Genomic DNA, 18,707 nt, shown 5'->3' on the forward strand with positions numbered 1-18,707 from the left:
TATGGTCTACTATGACCCCTAGGTCCTTTTCAACAGAAATGCAGCCTAGCCAGTCATTCCCCAGCCTGTATTTGTGTATGTGATTATTCCATCCTAAGTGCAGAACTTTGTACTTGTTCATATTGAATTTGATTTATTTTGGATCATTTTTCTGTTTTTCAAGGCCATGCTAAGCCCCACCCTCCAACGTGCCTGTTTATCTACCTACCTACTATGAAACTATGAATTGTATTACATGAACACAAGATCTAGCTTGATTTAATACTTAACTTTCTTAGGTGAGGTTCACAGAAATAAATGTAAACACTTTCTCCCCAGTCATAAAAGGGATCAGATTTGAATTTAATAATTATTTTTGGTTGTAAGCAAAAACAAATAACCCCCCAATACACATTTAATCTATACACAGATGTAACAACCACGTTTTGCCCCCTGAGCAGCAGCAGAGCTGTGCTGGCAGCTGGCCTGAAGAACGCTACCAACCCATCCATCCCCACAGATTTTTTCTAGAAATAGGACAAGGAAGTGTGTAGGTGGGAGTGGGCAAAGGGGGATATTATTACACCAGGGTTCCTGGGCTTGTGCTTTTCCCTCCCAGGAGCCCCAATCCTGGGAGGTGTTTAATCTTGAGGTTTCAAGGAAAACCAAGGCTACGGCCCTGAACCTCGTGTGGAAGCTCCTGCCTCACCTCAAAGGCTCTTAAACCAGATTGCCAGTGGGATGAATAAAGAAGTGAGGATCCGAAGGTACCGTGTGATGTCTATAAGTCACCACCCCGCGGTGGGGGGGCAGGGGCTGATCCCCAAGGGCTGCCAGCCGCGACAGGCGGCCTGTGCCAGCCACGTGCTCTTCGTGGGGGGTTTGACGGACGCGACGGACAGGTCGGCCGAGGCCCATGACGGGGCGCCTGCGCAGTGGCCGCGCGCGGCTCGCCGTCGCCACGGCGACAGGCTCCAGGCTCCTCCCCCGGGCCCCGCCCCGCTGCCTCGCGCCCGCCTCCCCCCGCAGGGCTCGTGCGGTACGGGCCGCGGGCGCGCGGGAAGGCGGGGAGCGTTGGCGCATGCGCAGGAGGCGGCGGTGGGGGCGGCGGCAGCGCGAGTCCTTCGGCGGCGGTGGCAGGAGGCGGCAGGCGCCGCGGAGCTCCCCAGGCCGTTGGTGGCGGGAGGGCGGGGAGGCGAGAGCTGCCCGATGCGCAGCGTTGAGGCACCGGGGGAGCCCCGCGCCGAGCACCCTGCCGCCCCCGCACCGGCCCCGGCCCGCGGGGCGGCCCTGCCCCTGCCCCTGCCCCGGGGGTGGCGCGGAGCAGCGGCCCCGCCGCCCGCAGGAGAAGCCGCCCCCGCTCCATGAGCGGCGCTCGCCCGCGCCGCTCGGCGACGGGGGGACGGCGGCCAGCGGCGGCAGCATGTGGAGCCCGACCGAGGAGGAGAAATACGGCGTGGGTAGGTCGGATCCCCCGGTGTCCCGCGGCGACCCCAGCTGCGGCGGCGGGAGTGGGAGTGGGAGTGGGGCGGGGGCGGCGCGGGATGGCAGCGGCCGTGTCGCTCGCGGGGGGCGGCGGGAGCGAGTGCGGCAGCGCCCCCGCCCAGCGGCAGGTGCGGGCCGAGCGGCCGGTGCCTCCGCGCGGGGGCAGCGCGGCCTGCGGGCGCCACCTCCCCCTGGGGCCGCGGGCCGGGGCGGGCGGGCGGGCGGCGGCGGCCGGTGCCAGCCCCTCGCTGACAGGGTCGGGAAAGCCCGAGTGTGCGTGTGCGCTTCCTGCGCCCTCGTGCGGAGGGGTCGGGGGGGCGTCCGGGCCCCACGGACAGGGCCAGACTGCTGGAATAATCAGAAAACGAGTCTCTTCGGCCTTAATCTACTTATCCGCACGGTTCCCTCTTCTCCGGCTCGTTTAATCGGCGGTTTAGGATGATCTTGTTTATGTGGATGAGTTGGGAGAGAGAGGGAGCCGCTGCTGCTGCTGGGCCGTCAGGGGGCGCCGGCGACGCACCTGGTGCGAGTCCCGGGCTCCTTCCAGGAAAGGAGACGAGACGCAGCGTAGATGCGCGGTAGAGCCTGGTGCTGGCCCCGGCCGTGGGCATGGTTTTGACACCTGGATGGGAGGGTGGCACAGCTTGTTCTGCTAGCCCAGAGGAGCGAGTGCTGTGCCTTACTTTCCTCTAGCTCAGACTGACTGGGCTGCAGATTGGTAAAGAGAAGGAGGGGGGGAGCAGGTCTTTAGTCGTGTTCAGGGTTGTCATGTTTATACACACATATTACACACGTTCCCATTTTGTGCAAAGCTTACAATGTAGAATAATGTCAGTGAATCTTTTTTTGGGGGAGCACACGGGTCAAAGGCTGTTTTTAGTGGTGAGACTAGATAGCGCAGTTATGTATAATGTACTAAGGAATTATAAGGTGACTATCTCCTTAATGTCAAATTTTGTAGTAAAACATCAATGATGCTGCAGATAAAAGTAGATTGTATATAATTTCTTGTAGTACTGACTATTTATTAGGTTGTTTGACCAAAACCTTACTTACTAATTCTATACAGTAAATGATACCAAACTCCCTAGCACTTTTCTGGTAACAGATATTTCACTTCAGCATACATTTTGCATATGCCAAACACTTGGTGTATTTTTTTTAAGAAACAGTTGTTGATTTGATATCGTCAAATTGAAAGTTGATATTTCTAGGACATGGGGCGGGGGGGGACCTCCCCCCACCTCCCCAACCCTTTTTGACATAGTATGTTGGCAACTGATGGATGCTTAGTTAAATAATTGCCATTTGACCATTTTAAAATAGTCTTTGTGGAATGTAGAAGGACCACTGATGAAATACAACCATGTATTTTCGGGTCATTTGTGACCTTCTGCAATCAATCTATATATATTCTGCATTTATATAGTTGGTTAAGTAAGTTTTTAATTGATTTTATGTATAAAAGGGCAAAGAATTAGTTGTATAAGAAATGCAGTTATGTAAGATGCTTATTTATTCCTAGAGATGCATGGGTTAAATGCAAAAATGTGTGGCTATATATTGGTAAGGCTGCACATTGGAAAAAAACACAATCTTGGAAATGCTGAATTTGGATGTCTATAGGCTATAAGCATTATGTTTAACAGTAGTGTTGTGAAGTACGTGCTTCAGGCACCAGAAGAGCCTAAATCAGTCATCTTGTAATATTACGTGGGATTTGTGTTCTCTTTTTACTCTAAGTGATTTTTCTGATGTTTCTGACATGAAATTTATAAATGTTTTCTATTTATTAAAAAACCCCCAACAACTCATTACTCAGTTCATTTTATTTTATTCAACAAGAACTATAAATTGTGTGGCTCTAGCTAGCACCATGTGAAAGATTTTAGTTTTCTTTCATTGCCTTAACTTTGCTTCAGAATGACAGCAAACACAGGAAAATCACATCTGTAGACCTATTCAATTCTATAACATGGTGGTGATAAAACTAAAAGCTTTTGCCCAGATGGGAAAGTAAATGTTGAGGTACTTGTACATTGTCCTTGCATTCTAGTAAGGAAACATCCCTTTTTAAATTGGACTACCAACATGAAGCTTGATAGGTTTTAATTCTTGGCCCCTTTTGATTTCTTATAACATCACACAGATGTTTCTAAATGAAGTGTATGTGTTCTGCTTTAAGCAAAATATATTACATTGCTTTTTAATTAAACCCGAGGCTGGGAGAATGAAGATGAAATCACTATTTGGACTGTGAAAACAGGGAACATAATGAAACTCCTATAGTTATAGGTGTATTCCTGTAGTAATGGTATTTTCTGTAACCTAGTTACATTCCCCTCCTCATCCCCATCCCTCTAATGTTAGTCTCTCACTTCGGTAATTTGTATTTCCCTACTGGCTTTGTTATCTTTTTGGATTCACAATCCTAAACGTTACTAATAAAATTCAGTCTGCTTCCTTGTTGAGACCTTGTCCCCCCAGTAAGCAACCAGTCCTTGACTTAAAGGGTTTTGATGCTCATTGGCTCAGCTTTTTCCTTGCTCTTGTTTAACTTCAGCTTTCTTGCTATCTGACATACGTACTTGTCCATCTACAAGTTGAGAATATGCAGTTTGCATCTGGGGTTATATACTTATCTCACTATTAGTGGGAATTGGGTTGTTCTGTGAGAGATGTGTCATTCCTTCTTTTACTGGTGTTTGCTCCTATCTTTGGTAAAGGCATGACCTCACTAAATTCAGGTGTCAGGTCCAACTTAAAACAGTAAAGGTTTGCTAATAGGTTGTACTCTACATTTCTACATACTGGATAAGCATGTGATTTGCTTAAATGGGTAACACAATATCCTTTCCAATCTGTTGCCTGTCCCTTACATTGTAACACACTGGGTTATTTGCATTTCAGCTTAATACCTAGTATCTGTCTATTGTGCAACTTAATTGTACTCTGGTTAACTGGATTGTAACTGTAACTGTCTATTTTGTAATTAATTGTACTCTGTTGAACTGTGCCAGAAACAGGGCAGTTGCAGCAGATGTCAAAAGGTTGCTATTTAAAGCCTGGCAAATGACAGGAGCTAGCGAGTTTCCCTGCTGCTCTTTCCCATAATGTTCAAGGTATCTTATAGCAGCCCTGATAATCACTGTTTGAAGCCTTGAGAATGAGGGGAACTAGGCAGTTTCTGGGCTGCCACAGCACTGACAGTGCTGTAAACAATGTTCCTTAAGGATATTGGGCTCTTGGTACTGTAGTATTAGCTGCCCTGCTACCCATTAGCTCCTCCTAATATCCAGGCTTCTAATAGCAGCTCAAAATTGAATACTGGAAACAAGGAATGCTAGTCAGTTTCATAGCTTCTGGTCAGGGTGGATTTGAGTTAAATCAAATAGATTTAAATCATGATTTAAATTACGATTTAAAGCACTGATCAGGAAGCCTCTATTTAATCATTGCTTTCTACAAAAAGTGCGTTCTTGTTGTTTGATATCCTTGATTCATTTCACTTCTTGGAACTTTGCACTTTCATAGAGAGGTAAGGGCTTGACCATGTGTATACAAACTTGCAGAGAGACAAGAGGCTGATGGGTAGGTAGTCAGGTCTGTTATCTCTCATCTCCATATAGTGCTGTTAACAAGCATGTTATCTCTGGGGAAACAAATCCACAGCTTGAGAACTGAAAGTAAGCATCGCAGAGATGCTTAATGGGATCTTTTAGACTGAGCATTGAGTCCCATTGGGTAGAGTGGTTTTCTGTAATCTTTGCTAATCTATAGAGAAGCTTCTGGGAACCCTGTAAGATTGGGCTCCTAACATGGCCAGTTGTGACCTATTTATAAAACTTTTAAAATCTTACATGAATATATTGTCTCAAATAGTATATATTATTTTTAATTATTATATTATTATAATAATGTATTATTATTATATATAGTATATAATTAGAAGTTATAACCCTATTCCACGATTGATGATATTTTTGAGCTTTAATGCATCTTAAGTTAGAACTATCTTTATATAGGTTTATTTTTTTAATAAGTGTCTTTAAACATCAACATTATGATTAAATAAAAAACTGATTTAAAAAAAATCCATTTTAATTTTTTTATTTTTTAATGTTATTTTTATCCATCCTGCTTCTGGTACTACCACTCTGATATTGGTGTGTACTTAATAAGCATTCATTTTTCCATTAAGTTTGAGTTATTGGTAAGTTTGGGTTAGCCTTTTTCAGGACCAGGGCCATTCACTTAAATAGAGTACATGATATAGCTATACTGCTACTATAGATGCAACTTCTGCAGGCCCAGAGTGTTCTGTCATCCACCCCTCTCCCTCCAGGTACAATTTATATTGCTTCCGTGAATGAAATAAATTCTGGCATCAGAGGCACTTTTCTGCTGGTATAAATTGCATCTACACTAGACTTTTACTGGTGTAAATGTATTTAAAACCAACCATTCTTCTGAATACGATAGAAACTGTATTGGTCCACTGCCCAGGCCTTTCAAATGCTCAAAGGAGAATGGATGTTTCAAATTCTCTGCTACCTCAAAGGTTGCTCTTTGTAAGAGGCTGTACATTTCATGCACTTATTGGTTTAGCTACCTTGACCCAAAGTTGATAACTTTACTGGAAAAAAATGAATGTTGATTTGATAACTTTACTGGAAAAAAATGAAGTTTAGAAGTCTTCTCTGAACAGGACTTCTCCCAACCTGTGGGTCTAGAATTTCCTTTGGTCTTTCTCTGCCCTTTTTACCTTTATTTCCAGAGGTAGAGATCTAAGACTAGAAGGTGTGGGTAAGTCTTTTTGCTGACCTGGACATCAGTGCTCCTCTGACAGTCTTGAAGTCTCTATTTTAAAAATGCCCTTCTAGTCATAAAATAAAGAAATCCTCAAAGTTCAGGTATGAACTTTACTATATCACTCATCTCATGGAAAACATACTTTATAGTATTATATTGAATAGATATCAAATGATATTCCTTCATGTAGTCAAAAGGGAATTCCTCTTATATTAAAAGAAGAATTTCAGGAAATTTCCCTCTCTCCACACTGGCTGTCTGTATGGATTCTAACTTGCTCCATTTGTGAACTTCCAAATTCTAAGTCTTTTCCCAAGTAGACTTTCAAATTTTAAAAGACAAGACTTTCAAACTGCTTAAAGATAAGCAGTTCTTTTGGGTGGTATTACCTCCATGGGCATCTTAGTATTCAAACAGGAGTTCAGTTCCTTTATGGATAACACTTCTATCTGGAATGTGTTTTACAATGCAAGAGTGACTGCTTGGGGTGTTCCATGCAGAAATCCACCCCACGTTTTCTGGTTCTAATAGTGCCAGACATTTTATGCAGGGAAGATTGACATGATCATTTGATTTTTATCTGGTTAAGTAAGACTAATGACTAAAGCAGAGCTATATACACTTATTACACATGATTACATTTAAAGTTTGGATCAAAATCCCAAGTTCGCATCCAAAAAACTAGTTCCTATTTCTGTTATCATTAGAGTACTGGTGCAAAGCTTAAATTCTCAAGCAAATCCTCCTTGCCGGTAGTGCTGCCACTGGCAAGGATATTTGAGAACTTGTGGTGCTTGGGCAAAGTACCTGAAGATTGGAAGAGGGCCAATGTGGTGCCTATTTTCAAGAAAGGAAGGAAAGAAGATTCAGGAAACTACAGGCCAATCAGTTTGACCTCAATCCTTGGAAAGATCTTAGAAAAAGTATCAAAGAAACAATTCTTGACAGGCTAACAGAAGGCAACATTCTGAGGGATAGCCAGCATGAGTTTGCTGCAGGTAGGTCTTGCCTGACCAACCGCATTTCCTTCTATGGCCAGGTAATGCATCACCTGGACAAAGGGGAAAGAGGTTGATATCATATATTTGGACTTTGAAAAAGCCTTTGACCTGGTGTCCCATGATGTCCTCATGGAAAAATTGGGTAACTATGGCCTCAACTACCCTACAGTGCAATGGTTGGGGAACTGGCTCCGAGGTTGGACCCAGAGAGTGGTAGCTGATAGAACTGAATCTACATGGCATTGGTGACCAGTGGTATCCCCCAAGGCTCCGTTCTCAGACCTGTACTCTTTAACGTCTTTATAAACAATTTGGACTCTGGTTAGCAAACTGGCTAAATTTGCTGATGACACCAAACTTCAGGGAAGTGTCCATACTTGAGGATAGGCTGGTGATCCAGGTGGACCTTGATAGATTTACAAGGTGGGCAGATGTAAACCTGATGGCATTCAATATGGTGAAATGCAAGGTGATGCACCTCAGGGGGGCGGGGAGGAGGAAACCTGCATCACACTTATAGGCTCAGTTATGATACACTCATAGATTTATAGATTGTAGAGTTGGAAGGGATCAAAATGGATCGTCATGTCTAACCTCCTGCCCCTGGCAGGAAAGAGGACCGAGGTCAGATGACCCCAGCCAGGTGACTATCTAGTGTCCTCTTGAAGACCTCCAAGCTAGGTGATAGCACCAGCTCTCTTGGAAGCCCATTCCAGATCCTGGCCACCCTTACTGTGAAAAATTTCTTCCTAATATCTAACCTAAATCCATTCTCAACTAGTTTACACCCGTTATTCCTAGTCACTCCCTGGGGCACCTTAGTAAACAGTGCTTCCCCTATTCCCTGTTGACCTCCCCTAATAAATTTATAGGCGGCCACAAGATCTCCCCTCAGCCGTCTTTTGTGAAGGCTGAAGAGATTCAGCTCTCTCAACCTCCCCCCGTAGGGTCTATCACGAAGGCCACTAATCATGCAAGTGGCCCTCCTCTGGACTCTCTTGAGATTCCCCGTGTTGCTCTTGAAGTGCGGCGCCCAAAACGGGACACAGTACTCCCAACTGTGGCCTGACCAGTGCCGCATAGAGGGGGAGCATCACCTCCTTTGTTCTATTAGTCATGCACCTGCTAATGCACAACAAGGTGCGATTGGCCTTGTTGATGGCCTCGTTACACTGCCGGCTCATGTTCATCTTGGAGTCAGTTATGACTCCCAAGATCCCTCTCTGCCTTTGAGCTGCTGAGAAGGACACTCCCTAACCTATAGGTGTGCTGGGGGTTCCTCCTTCCCAGGTAGGAATACCTTACATTTCTCTTTATTAAATTGCATCCTATTTCTCTCTGCCCATTGATCCAACCTATCCAGGTCAGCCTGAATCTGCTCCCTGCCCTCCGGTGTACTAATTTTGCCCCATAACTTGGTATCATCAGTGAACTTGGAGAGGGTGCTCTTTACGCTCTCGTCCAAATCACTGATGAAGATATTGAATAATATCGGTCCGAGGACTGAACCCTGCGGGACCCCACTGCCCACCTCCCTCCAGGCTGAGAAGGAACCATCCACCACCGCTCTCTGGCTGCGGTCCCTAAGCCAGTTGGCCACCCACCTGACCATGTAGGTGTCCACTCCACAGTCTGCTAGCTTCCCAATGAGGATAGGGTGCAAAACTGTGTCAAAGGCCTTCCTAAAGTCCAGGAAGATGACATCAGCCTCGGCTCCCGTATCCAGGCAGTGTGTGACCTGGTTATAGAAGGCTACAAGGTTTGTCAGGCAGGATCTACCTTTGACAAACCCGTGCTTGAATGGTTTCCATGAAATCCATGAAACCGCCACTCGCTAGCACCATGGCCAAAAGAGACTTGGGGGTCATGACTGATCACAAGGTGAACGTGAACCACCAATGTGATACCGCAGCTGGCAAAGCAGACAAAACTCTGACTTGCATCTACTGATGCTTCTCGACCAAGACCCAGGATGTCATCCTCCTGCTGTACTCAGCCTTGGTGAGGCCGCATCTGGAGTACTGCATTCAGTTCTTGGTTCCACAACTCAGAAAGGATGTGGAGAAGTTTGAAAGAGTCCAGAGGAGAGCCACGCGTATGATCAGAAAACGAGAGAAACAGGCCTTAGGAAAAGAGGCTGAGAGGCATGGGACTCTTCAGCCTGGAGAAGTGCAGGCTCATGGGAGTCTTGGTGGCAGCCTATAAGTACATAAGGGGTGTGCTTCAGGATCTGGGGGAACGCCTGTTCACTAGAGCACCCGAAGGAATAACAAGGTCCAGTGGTCACAAACTCCTGCAAGACTGTTTTTGGCTGGACATAAGGAAAAACTTCTTTACTGTCCAAACCCTCAAAGCCTTAAATAGACTTCCCTAGAGTTGGTGCAAGCACCTACTCTGGACACTTTTAAGAAACAGTTGGATGCTTACCTTGCTGGGATCCTTTAACCCTAGCTGACTTCCTGTCCCTTGGGCAGGGGGCTGGACCCAATGATTTTATGAGGTCCCTTCTGGTCCTAATGTCTATGAAATCTATGAAAAGGATGTTGTGGAAGCCTCTATAGCAATCAAACAGGCTGTTTTCTTTTTGACCAGTTTCGCAATCAGTATTCTAAGACTTAAAATGTAAACCCAAAGGAACTGTCTTGCTATTCTATAGCATTAGTAATTTTGAGCTCTCCAATGAAAAAGGGATGTATCAATACTATTTATATTTAGGGACCTACTTAATTGGCCGTTTCATGGATTTCATGGAAACCGTTCAATACACAAAATTAACAACAACAACAAACTTAATAAAAATAAAATGATGACTCCTCATTGGGAGACGGTGGTCTCTGCTGCCAGGAGAAGGTGGCGCTGGCTGGTGGGGGTGGCATGAAGGCCAGCAGACAAGATGGCAGCTGCCTCCTTGTTCCTCCTCCTCTCCCCCAAGCCTCTCCACCAATCAGTGCCAAGGGGTGGGGCTGCACAAAGGCCAGCCAGCTATCAAGATGGCAGGCACTGTCTTGTCTCTTCTCCCTCCTGGGGCCTCTTCACCAATCAGTGCCAAGGCATGGGGCCTCCCTGCCGATCAGTGTCGAGGGGTGGGGCTGCCATGAAATGGCCATGGAATTAGAACTTTATGCCATGATCAACCTGCAAAAATTGGTAAGTAGCCCTGCAATTTAGGTAGACCCCTATTTATAATGAACACTTTTTATGACTAATTAAATTTAAAGAGTTTCAACGGTATTTTAGGATTATTTCAAATGGTGCAAACAGTATTTTAGGATTATGTTTAAAACCATTAAAATCTTATTCCATTCTGAGGTTCAGAGACATTAACAATCAAATTACCTTTACCTTTAAAAGTGATTTTTTTTTTTTTGTCTCTCTTGAACATGCTCAGTCTAATTAGCTTGGAGAGGCAAACATATTTTGGATAACTTAATAGCTTATATATTCTAACTGACTTGTGGCCAATATTTCTTCCTTTTTCTGTTCCCATCAAAAATACCCGTAAGCCCATTTCACAGCATAAAGCTACCTTAGATTTATTCATCAATAGCTAACATAATTCAACCCACATTAGTCAGATGGGTATAAAAAGCTTCTTTCATAAGGGAAGCTGTTCTGCTATGGTACTGATGGCTTTGTCTCTCTTGCAGCTGTTACCACTGCTATTGAATACTTGGTTACCAGCTAAATCTATCAAATGGTATCCAGGCAAATAATTTGAAGCTACTTCTGTTCCAGTCAGATTCCAAACTGCATCCAGGATCCTTTGCATATCTTAATCCTAGCTACCTAATCTGGATCTGTTAATATTCAGTAGGTCTAAATCCAGACAACTCATATGCTTCCAGGTCTGTCTTTGATGGGTTTTAACTGTTTCTTAGCTTCTCCTATCATGTGAATGGGCATCTGTCAGGAGAGGAAGCACTGGTCTTGAAGATCTGTAGTTCTGAGGCTACAGTGGTTGGACAGAGGTGGCATAAGGTGACTCAGCATAACTTCTCTGAAGTGATTTCATAAATTGCCATCTCTTTAAAACAAAACATTTTTCTGAACTAAGCAAATGTTGTTTATTTTTGTTTTTAGTTCAGGTAACTAACTCAACAAATATGTCACTGTATAAATGAAGGTCAGCAAATTTCATTTAGCAGCCCCCAAAATATAAATCTGGCAAAATGGGTTATGTCATTTTGTGGAGTATTATCACAGGATATTCTGATCATGATCTTGGTGAAATGCTGAACAGTAAAAATTGTCCATTTCATAAAACCTGAATTTAAAAACCCAACATTTTAAAAATCAAAACAGAGTCCTGTTGTTAAATTATAAACATAATCAAACCTTCACTTTTACATTTCACTTTAATTTTGGTTAGCAAATGAACAAAGGTGTTTTTGACATGACTCCTTTTTTCCACTGATGAGGAAAAAACAAAATAGCTGCTAAACTGACCCTTTTAGAAATAAGGTGTGGAAAAGAGAGGTTTAATCTTAATGCAAAAATGGGGTATTTAAATCTTTATGAGTCTAGACAAATTGAGTAGTCATCACAACAGAAAGATTTGTCTTGGCATTAAGAAAACCTGATGACCTGAATTCATCTTGGATTTGTTTTTGGTATGCAACTGGGACCCTTGTTGAATGGGCTGATAATGTTCAGAACAGTTAATTCCAGCAGATTTAGGACTGGGGATTGGGGAGAGTACTCAGAGGAGTAATTTAAAACCCTTTAGGCTTCAAGAAAATACTTTGGAAACAAAGATGGTTGCCCCTAAGTATGCCACAATAGGTGAACATCCTTTTCCAGAAAGCCCTTCCAAAATTCGTACTTTTGAAATTTCCCATTCAGCTTTATAGATGATTCATATTTGTGGATGGATGTTGTATGAAAAGCATGGATTCTAGTCTGGTTTTGTATTGACAGGTAGTTCCATGAAGAATTCATGGTGCTCCAATAAATTGACATTGCCATAGAATTTAGACAGAAGGTTCAGGGAGGTTTTATAGGCAACAGCCTTTGTCAGATGCTAGATTTGTCATATTTAAAGAGATGCTAGCATATGATGAAGTAGGTTTTTGCCTACAAAAGCTCATGCCTCTCTATTGGGTGCTACTGTGCCCTATTTTCTGACTGATTTCAGACTAACATGTCTAACAGCCTATCTTCTCATGGAATTTAGAGTTTGTTGTTATTTAATTTAGGGGTATTTGCTGCAAGGTAGTCTCCGTGCCTTCCTAGTATGGTTCATTTTGGAAGGATATAAGAAAAAGCCATTAGGGCTCTTACAGCTGTGAATTTTCTTGTAAGAGGTAGACAGCTATTTAAAGAAAAGCAGGCCCATGCGCATGCACTTCCTCACTCTCTCATCCTTGATCTTTTGTGTCCTGTGTGTTCCTTTCTCCTTTAGCCTGACCCTGCTTAAAATGAGCCATGAATTGCTCAAGGATGTGCGGCTTAAAAGAGGTGTCAGTGTGTGTTTACAGAGGGCATGAATAGGGCGGTTTTGCCTTTCTTTTCAGCTGATTCTAAAATGTCTTTGTCAGTGTTGTGGGCTGAGTGTATGCAGTTTAGAATATTGTATGCTCCAGAGTGGATGTGCAGCCTACTTGAAGGGAATCTGCTTCATAGGTTGAATATGTGAATACTTAGATTTTTCAAGAACTGAAAATCTGTCTGCCTTACAACATGATTTTCTTTTTGCCAGCTTCATTGGCTTTAACCTTTGACTTGATAGCAAGAACAAAAATAATTTTCAAGATACAAAGAGAGTAAACATTAGATTATTTTATCTGCAGCTTCTCTTTGTGTAGGGGTTTGGACTTCCATAATTCAGTCAGGGAGGGAGAAAGTGATAGAGGAGAGCCAACAAGAAGTCAGGTGAATCTTCACAGTACAGAGGAGATGGCAGCATGGTCCAGTTATTGCATTAGCCACCTGGCCAGGGACTTCAGAATTTCTGAAGCTCTGCATGTAGATTCTTACTATGAAATAAATACATTTTCTTGTCTGAATTGTTATTTTTTGTTTGACTACTTTTTTTTTTTATATTTGCTCTTCTCTGTATGTGAATCAATTTGCGTGAGAAGAACTGTGTTGGCAAAGTTGCCCTCCATTTTATCAGTTTGTCATCTTGAAAAATAAGTGTCTAGGGTTTTTGAGAGAACCACTAGTTTTGTCATTAAATGATGCTGCTTAATTTGGATTTATAAGTAAAACAGGAGTTGCCATGAATTTCAGATAATTGAAAACTCTCCAAAAAAGAAAAAACCGATTTGTCAAATGGCTTGATCTATTCTGTCAATGAAGTGGTAGTTCAGGGCATGCACGTGGACCTCCTGTGATCTATGACAATGCTTGGGGTTAAGAATATGCTTTCATCTGCCACCACAAATAGGTGGTAATCTTAGCCTATATTGAGGCCTTCCTTTTCTTGCTAGAACTTATCTGTAGTTCTTGACCTATAGTATGCTTGCTTTCATGTTAGACTCCACCTGACCTACAAGGTATTTATGTGCTATTTTATTTGGGATTTTAGTTTTGGGCCATTACAGACTTCTGATATTTTATGTTTAAAAGAATTTCCTTTATCTTTCCTATGGGAGGATTCATTTTTATTAGTTAATGCCTTCAGTATGGAATACAGAATTCTCAGGCAAGAACAGAATTTTCATATTTAGTTATTCACTTCACTGCTGGAAAATAGGAAGTTTCAAAAGACATAATCGGGAGGGGCAATATAAATAGGGCCTTGTTTTCTAGCTTGACTGAGAGCCCTCTAAATTCTGTCTTCCACACTTTAACGCTAAAGTGTGAGCAGCCTAAAGTTGAAATGCTAATTGAAATCTACACCTGGCAAAGATGGAGAAAATTCTCTCTCTCACCTGATATTCTTAAAAGGAAGGCTCAGGTTAGGCTGTTGTAATGACTTCCAACTACGGAGGAGAAGAAAGCTGAGGGTGGAATAGGTTCTGAGACCTGGTCCTAGAACAAGTCAGAAGATAACCAGATGTATGAGCTTGAGAGATCTTTCTAAGAATAAAGAGGCTGCTAGAAAACAACAAGAGGTGACAGCAAAAAATAGAACTACTGAGTCTGTCAGAATGACATACTGGGTGGTATGGCTGTTCAATGAAACAACCTTTTGGAAAGTTCTTTTTTGTGGCTGGTGAGTGCTTCATACATACCAGTAATGATGTCCAAATGTTCTTCATGTGTGAGAAAAATGGACCTACACCCTGCTTTATTGTACACTTTTATCTGCATGTTTCTGTTATTCCATTATTTGCACTTTTATCTGCATGTTTTTCTATAGCTAATATTTGCTATCTTGTCAATTTCATTTCTTTGTTATTCATATATCTTTTTTATCATATAAGCCAAAAAGAAAGAAAGCCAAGAATCCGTTAAAAGAATAGTTCAAAGATTGAGCAGTGCATGGAAAGTGATTTTTGCTGGCAACAAAAAACTGAGTAAGATTTCAAATTATGAAACGTTTTGTAATCTGGAAAATGATTACATATGGCTTTTTATTATTTTATATCAGGCACATTTTACTTTTTCTGAAGAATACGGTTCCTATTATTAACAGCCATATTGAACATATTGAACCATTCATTCAGCATCATATTTCAGAGAAAGAAAACTGATTTGTTACATGTGGGGTTTTCTTATTCATTATGCATGTACACATGGTCAAGTGCAAGGGCATAACTGAGCATAAAATGTGACTGCCTAGCAATTGCTATAATTTTCAATTGCTTTGCAAGCCAGTCTTTAAGAGCTGAAAAACAAGTGTGGAACAACTTGTAGTGCAGTGGAAGTTGCAAGTGCTATGTAAAATACAGAATTAAACCAGATATTATTGTTATTTCTCTTGTGAGATCAGTATTTTGATTTCTGTCTCGTGTTTAATTGTGATATGTAGGATTTCTCATTTCTTTCTTATTACAGAAAAAAATAGCAGGGTAGCTAGTCTCCTAAATGAATGATATCTTTCAGTAATTTTTGAAGTAGATATTCTTCTCCTTTCACTTAAAGATTTACATATGAAGCTATCCAGTATAGATAAATGAATGATATGTAGGAGGACGTTATATCTTACAGTTTGTGTTTTGGCTTGCATGGTTTTTAAGGATGTATTTTGGAAGCAGGTTTCAAAGCAGGGAGTGAAAAGTCGTCGTGTCCCCCCCCCCCGTCTATTTCCCTTTAAGATGCATTTTTTATAACTTTTTTTAAGTAAGGGAGGAAGGGGAAATAAGTGGGGTGCATGTGGACAATGTAATCTTTAAAATGGGGATGATGCTATTGTCAAGTATTTACAGATCTACTCATGAAAATTGTTGTGATGGTGGTGATTGTTATTTTATTTTCATTATTATGATTAAAGAAAAACATTATAGTTAGAACTTCAACTATTGTAGGAGGCACAGATATTGTAGGAAAGCCAGAAAGCTTCTTATCCTTTTATAGTTTCATCAACTTTACCTGGTATGTGGCTGAAAAGTTTATCTGATGGTTGTCTCATTTACTGGATGATTGTTTTGGATGATTTAATATCTCTAGACTTGCTGGCTGTATAGAAGATGCTTGCATGGAGATATCTAATTAGATTTTCAAAACTCTTCCCTCTGGTGGAGAAGCTACAAGCCTGTTTGTGGTGCAGCATGGCTAGAAGCAACCAGCCATTGCAGAAGCCAGGATTTCTTTATATTTACTTTTAGAGAGGGTTGCCTGACTAGTTCCTTTTCTTTGGGATGATCTCTCAGTAACTTCTTGATAAGGCTATATTAGACTCCTATGCTGCACATTTCAGTAAGTCTAGACTTGGAAAACTTGCTGATCTACAATAATAGAAAAACAACAAGTTAGCAGTCTTAAGTATTTTGAGAGATTTGTTGGTCATGGGTAAATAAATAGATATTGTCTCGGACATTCTACAAAAAATCTGACTTGTGGTGGGGGAGTGGGCAGGGTTTTGTTTACATTGTTTTCTTAAAATTAAAGTTATAAGAATATATGATGAACAGAGAGGTAGTTAGCCATGTTAGCTGGAAGTCAGGCAGAAGGCAGAGCAGAATGGCACTTTATAGACTATATCAGAGGGCATAAGCTTTTGTAAGCAGCAGCTTATTTTGTCATCTGTTTTGGTTTTCATTTTCTGTCTGCCTTCCAAGGACAACATTACAAATACCAGTGAAACAAAACCTGTGCAGCACAGCAGATGGCTTATAACTAAGTGCGTGTATCATTGGTTGCATGCAAATTTCTGACAAGCAGAGACAAGGGAGGTGTTCTTCCCCATTAACATAATTTTACTTCTTATTTTTAAGTCTTTTTAAAAAGGTCTTTGTATAAGAATTTAAAAATTGGAGGAAGTTGGAATCAAAATCCGTGTATGCGTATGGGTTTTTTTTTCTTTGTAGGCTATCTTGGAAAACTTTTATGACTATGAATATTAAACACAGAAACAAGAGTGATCAATACAAATATAAAATGGGTGACACCTGGCTGGGTGGCAGTACGCTGGAAATGGACTTCAGAGTCTTGGTAGGTTATAGATTCAATACAAGTCTGCAGTGTGATGCAGTCTCACAAAAGGCAAATGAGGTGTTGGAATGCATCGGTGCAGCAAGACATGGGAGGTGATACTGCCTCTCTACTTGACACTGGTTAGGCCTCATCTGGAGTACTGTGTGTAGTTCTGGGCTCCACATTTTGAAAAGAACATGGAGAAGTTAGGATCCAGAGCAGGGGTGGACAATTATTTCAGCTGAAGGGCCACTTAATGAGTTTTAGTGAGCTGTCAAGGGCCATACATGCACACATTTTTAGGATAGTGTTTCCCAGCCTATGGGTCATGACCCAAAAGCGGGTTGCGAGAATATTTGAAAGGGTCATGGACAGACTTTAAATATTGATCAACAAGCTTTAAAAATGGGTTCGCCTTTAAAGTAGAAAAAATGGGAAACAGTGGCTTTTCCCTTGCAGGCTGGCAGAGTTCCAGCCTGCAAGGGGCTGCTTGGGGCCCCCATGCCCCACAAAACCACCTCTTGCCCCACACACTGGGGAGCTGGGGCCTGGGGGTGGGGGACACTGGGTCAAGTGTGAGGAGGAAAATAATTTTTGTCCTGATAGTTGGCTTTTTTGGTAGCATATATAGAAGCGATTGCATAATAGCTCAAAATAAAGTCTTTGTCTTCTATATATTGTATGTAGGGGGTGCTTGTGCGCCAAGTCCCAGCAGCCAGCCAGGGTGAAGGAAGGGAGAGAGGATACAGGTGGTATATGCAGCAGAGCTTGTCCTGGCAGTGCAGTTGCAGGTGTGGTCCACCTCTTCCTCCCTCATCCAGCTCGTGGCTGCCCCTGCAGTGCTGTGCATTGGGCCAAGCCCTACCTGTTCCCACCCAGGGTGGCCTGTGCCACGTTTCTGTCCATTCCCTCTGGCCCCAGTCAGTGTGCCAGCCACATTCCACTGACTTGGCCACCTGGGCAGACTTGGCTACTGACTTGGCTATGCTTGGCTGCAACTTCTCCCTCCACCTTCCCCCTGCGTGGAGATGCACACTAGGGGCAGGAGGAGGAGGAGCTGCTGGAGGCAGGGAGAGCCAAGAAGCTCCTGGGTAACTGCAGCTGCACTGGGAGCAGCCCCACTGAGAAGCTGTGCATGCTGGTGGGGCTAGGGCTGGCTAGCACGGGTTGGAGCATGATGTGGGGTGCCCCATGTGGGAGTGGGTGGGGCTTGGCCCCATGTGGAACAGTGCGGAGACAGCCGCAGGCAAGATCGAATCAATTGGTGGGTGTAAGGCTATGCACAAGATCCAATCAGTTGGCAGGCCATATCTGGCCCGTGGCCACTATTTTGCCCACCTGGTTTAGAGGTTAGCAATGAAGAGGATAAAGGACTTGGAAAGCAAGTCTTATGAGGAGAGGTTGAAGAAACTATGCATGGTCAGCTTGCAGAAAAGGTGCTTAAGAGGGGACGTGATAGCAGTCTTCAAATACTTGAAGGGCTGCTGGAAAGAAGAGGGAAAATGTGTTTTGTTTTTTTTTTCTCCTGCTGCACAGAGGAGAATGTGGACCAGTGGCTTGAAGTTGCAGTAAAGTAAGTTTGGATTGGATATTTGGAAAAGCTTCTTCACTGTTAGAAAGGTGAGGCAGTGGAATAGACTGCCTAGGGAAGTTGTGGACTTTCCATCACTGGAGGTGTTCAAGCGGAGGTTGGGCAGCCACTGGTTGGGGATGATGTAGGCATCGTTATGCCTGTGTTCTACTCTGGTTATTTCCCATGCTCTGGGCTTTGCTGGTTGCCTCTGCTCCCACTTTCCGCTACTTGTGTCACAGAGTTTTTAAGCCTTCCTCAGAAGCAGAGGGTGTTGTCTACAGCCAAAGCTGGGGACGTTGTCTGGGGTATGTTGGTGCTTCTGCTTTGACCAAAAT

At 43.0% G+C, this 18,707-nt stretch overlaps 1 protein-coding gene across 8 annotated transcripts in view; it reads left to right on the forward strand.

The window, feature by feature from the left end:
* Window positions 1-1,016: 1,016 nt before the first annotated feature.
* DOCK3 (dedicator of cytokinesis 3) overlaps window positions 1,017-18,707 on the forward strand; it is a 664,549-nt gene continuing 646,858 nt past the window's right edge. For 6 of the 8 annotated variants that reach the window (XM_059715389.1, XM_059715393.1, XM_059715390.1 and 3 more), the window contains exon 1: window positions 1,017-1,439. In XM_059715389.1, the coding sequence (XP_059571372.1) occupies window positions 1,061-1,439 (379 nt within the window). In that variant the 5' untranslated portion in view covers window positions 1,017-1,060. The remainder of the gene's footprint in view (window positions 1,440-18,707) is intronic. The other 2 variants (XM_059715394.1, XM_059715395.1) reach the window with 1 other exon arrangement.

Source organism: Alligator mississippiensis, chromosome 12 (assembly GCF_030867095.1).
Source record: "Alligator mississippiensis isolate rAllMis1 chromosome 12, rAllMis1, whole genome shotgun sequence".
NCBI lineage: Eukaryota > Metazoa > Chordata > Crocodylia > Alligatoridae > Alligator > Alligator mississippiensis.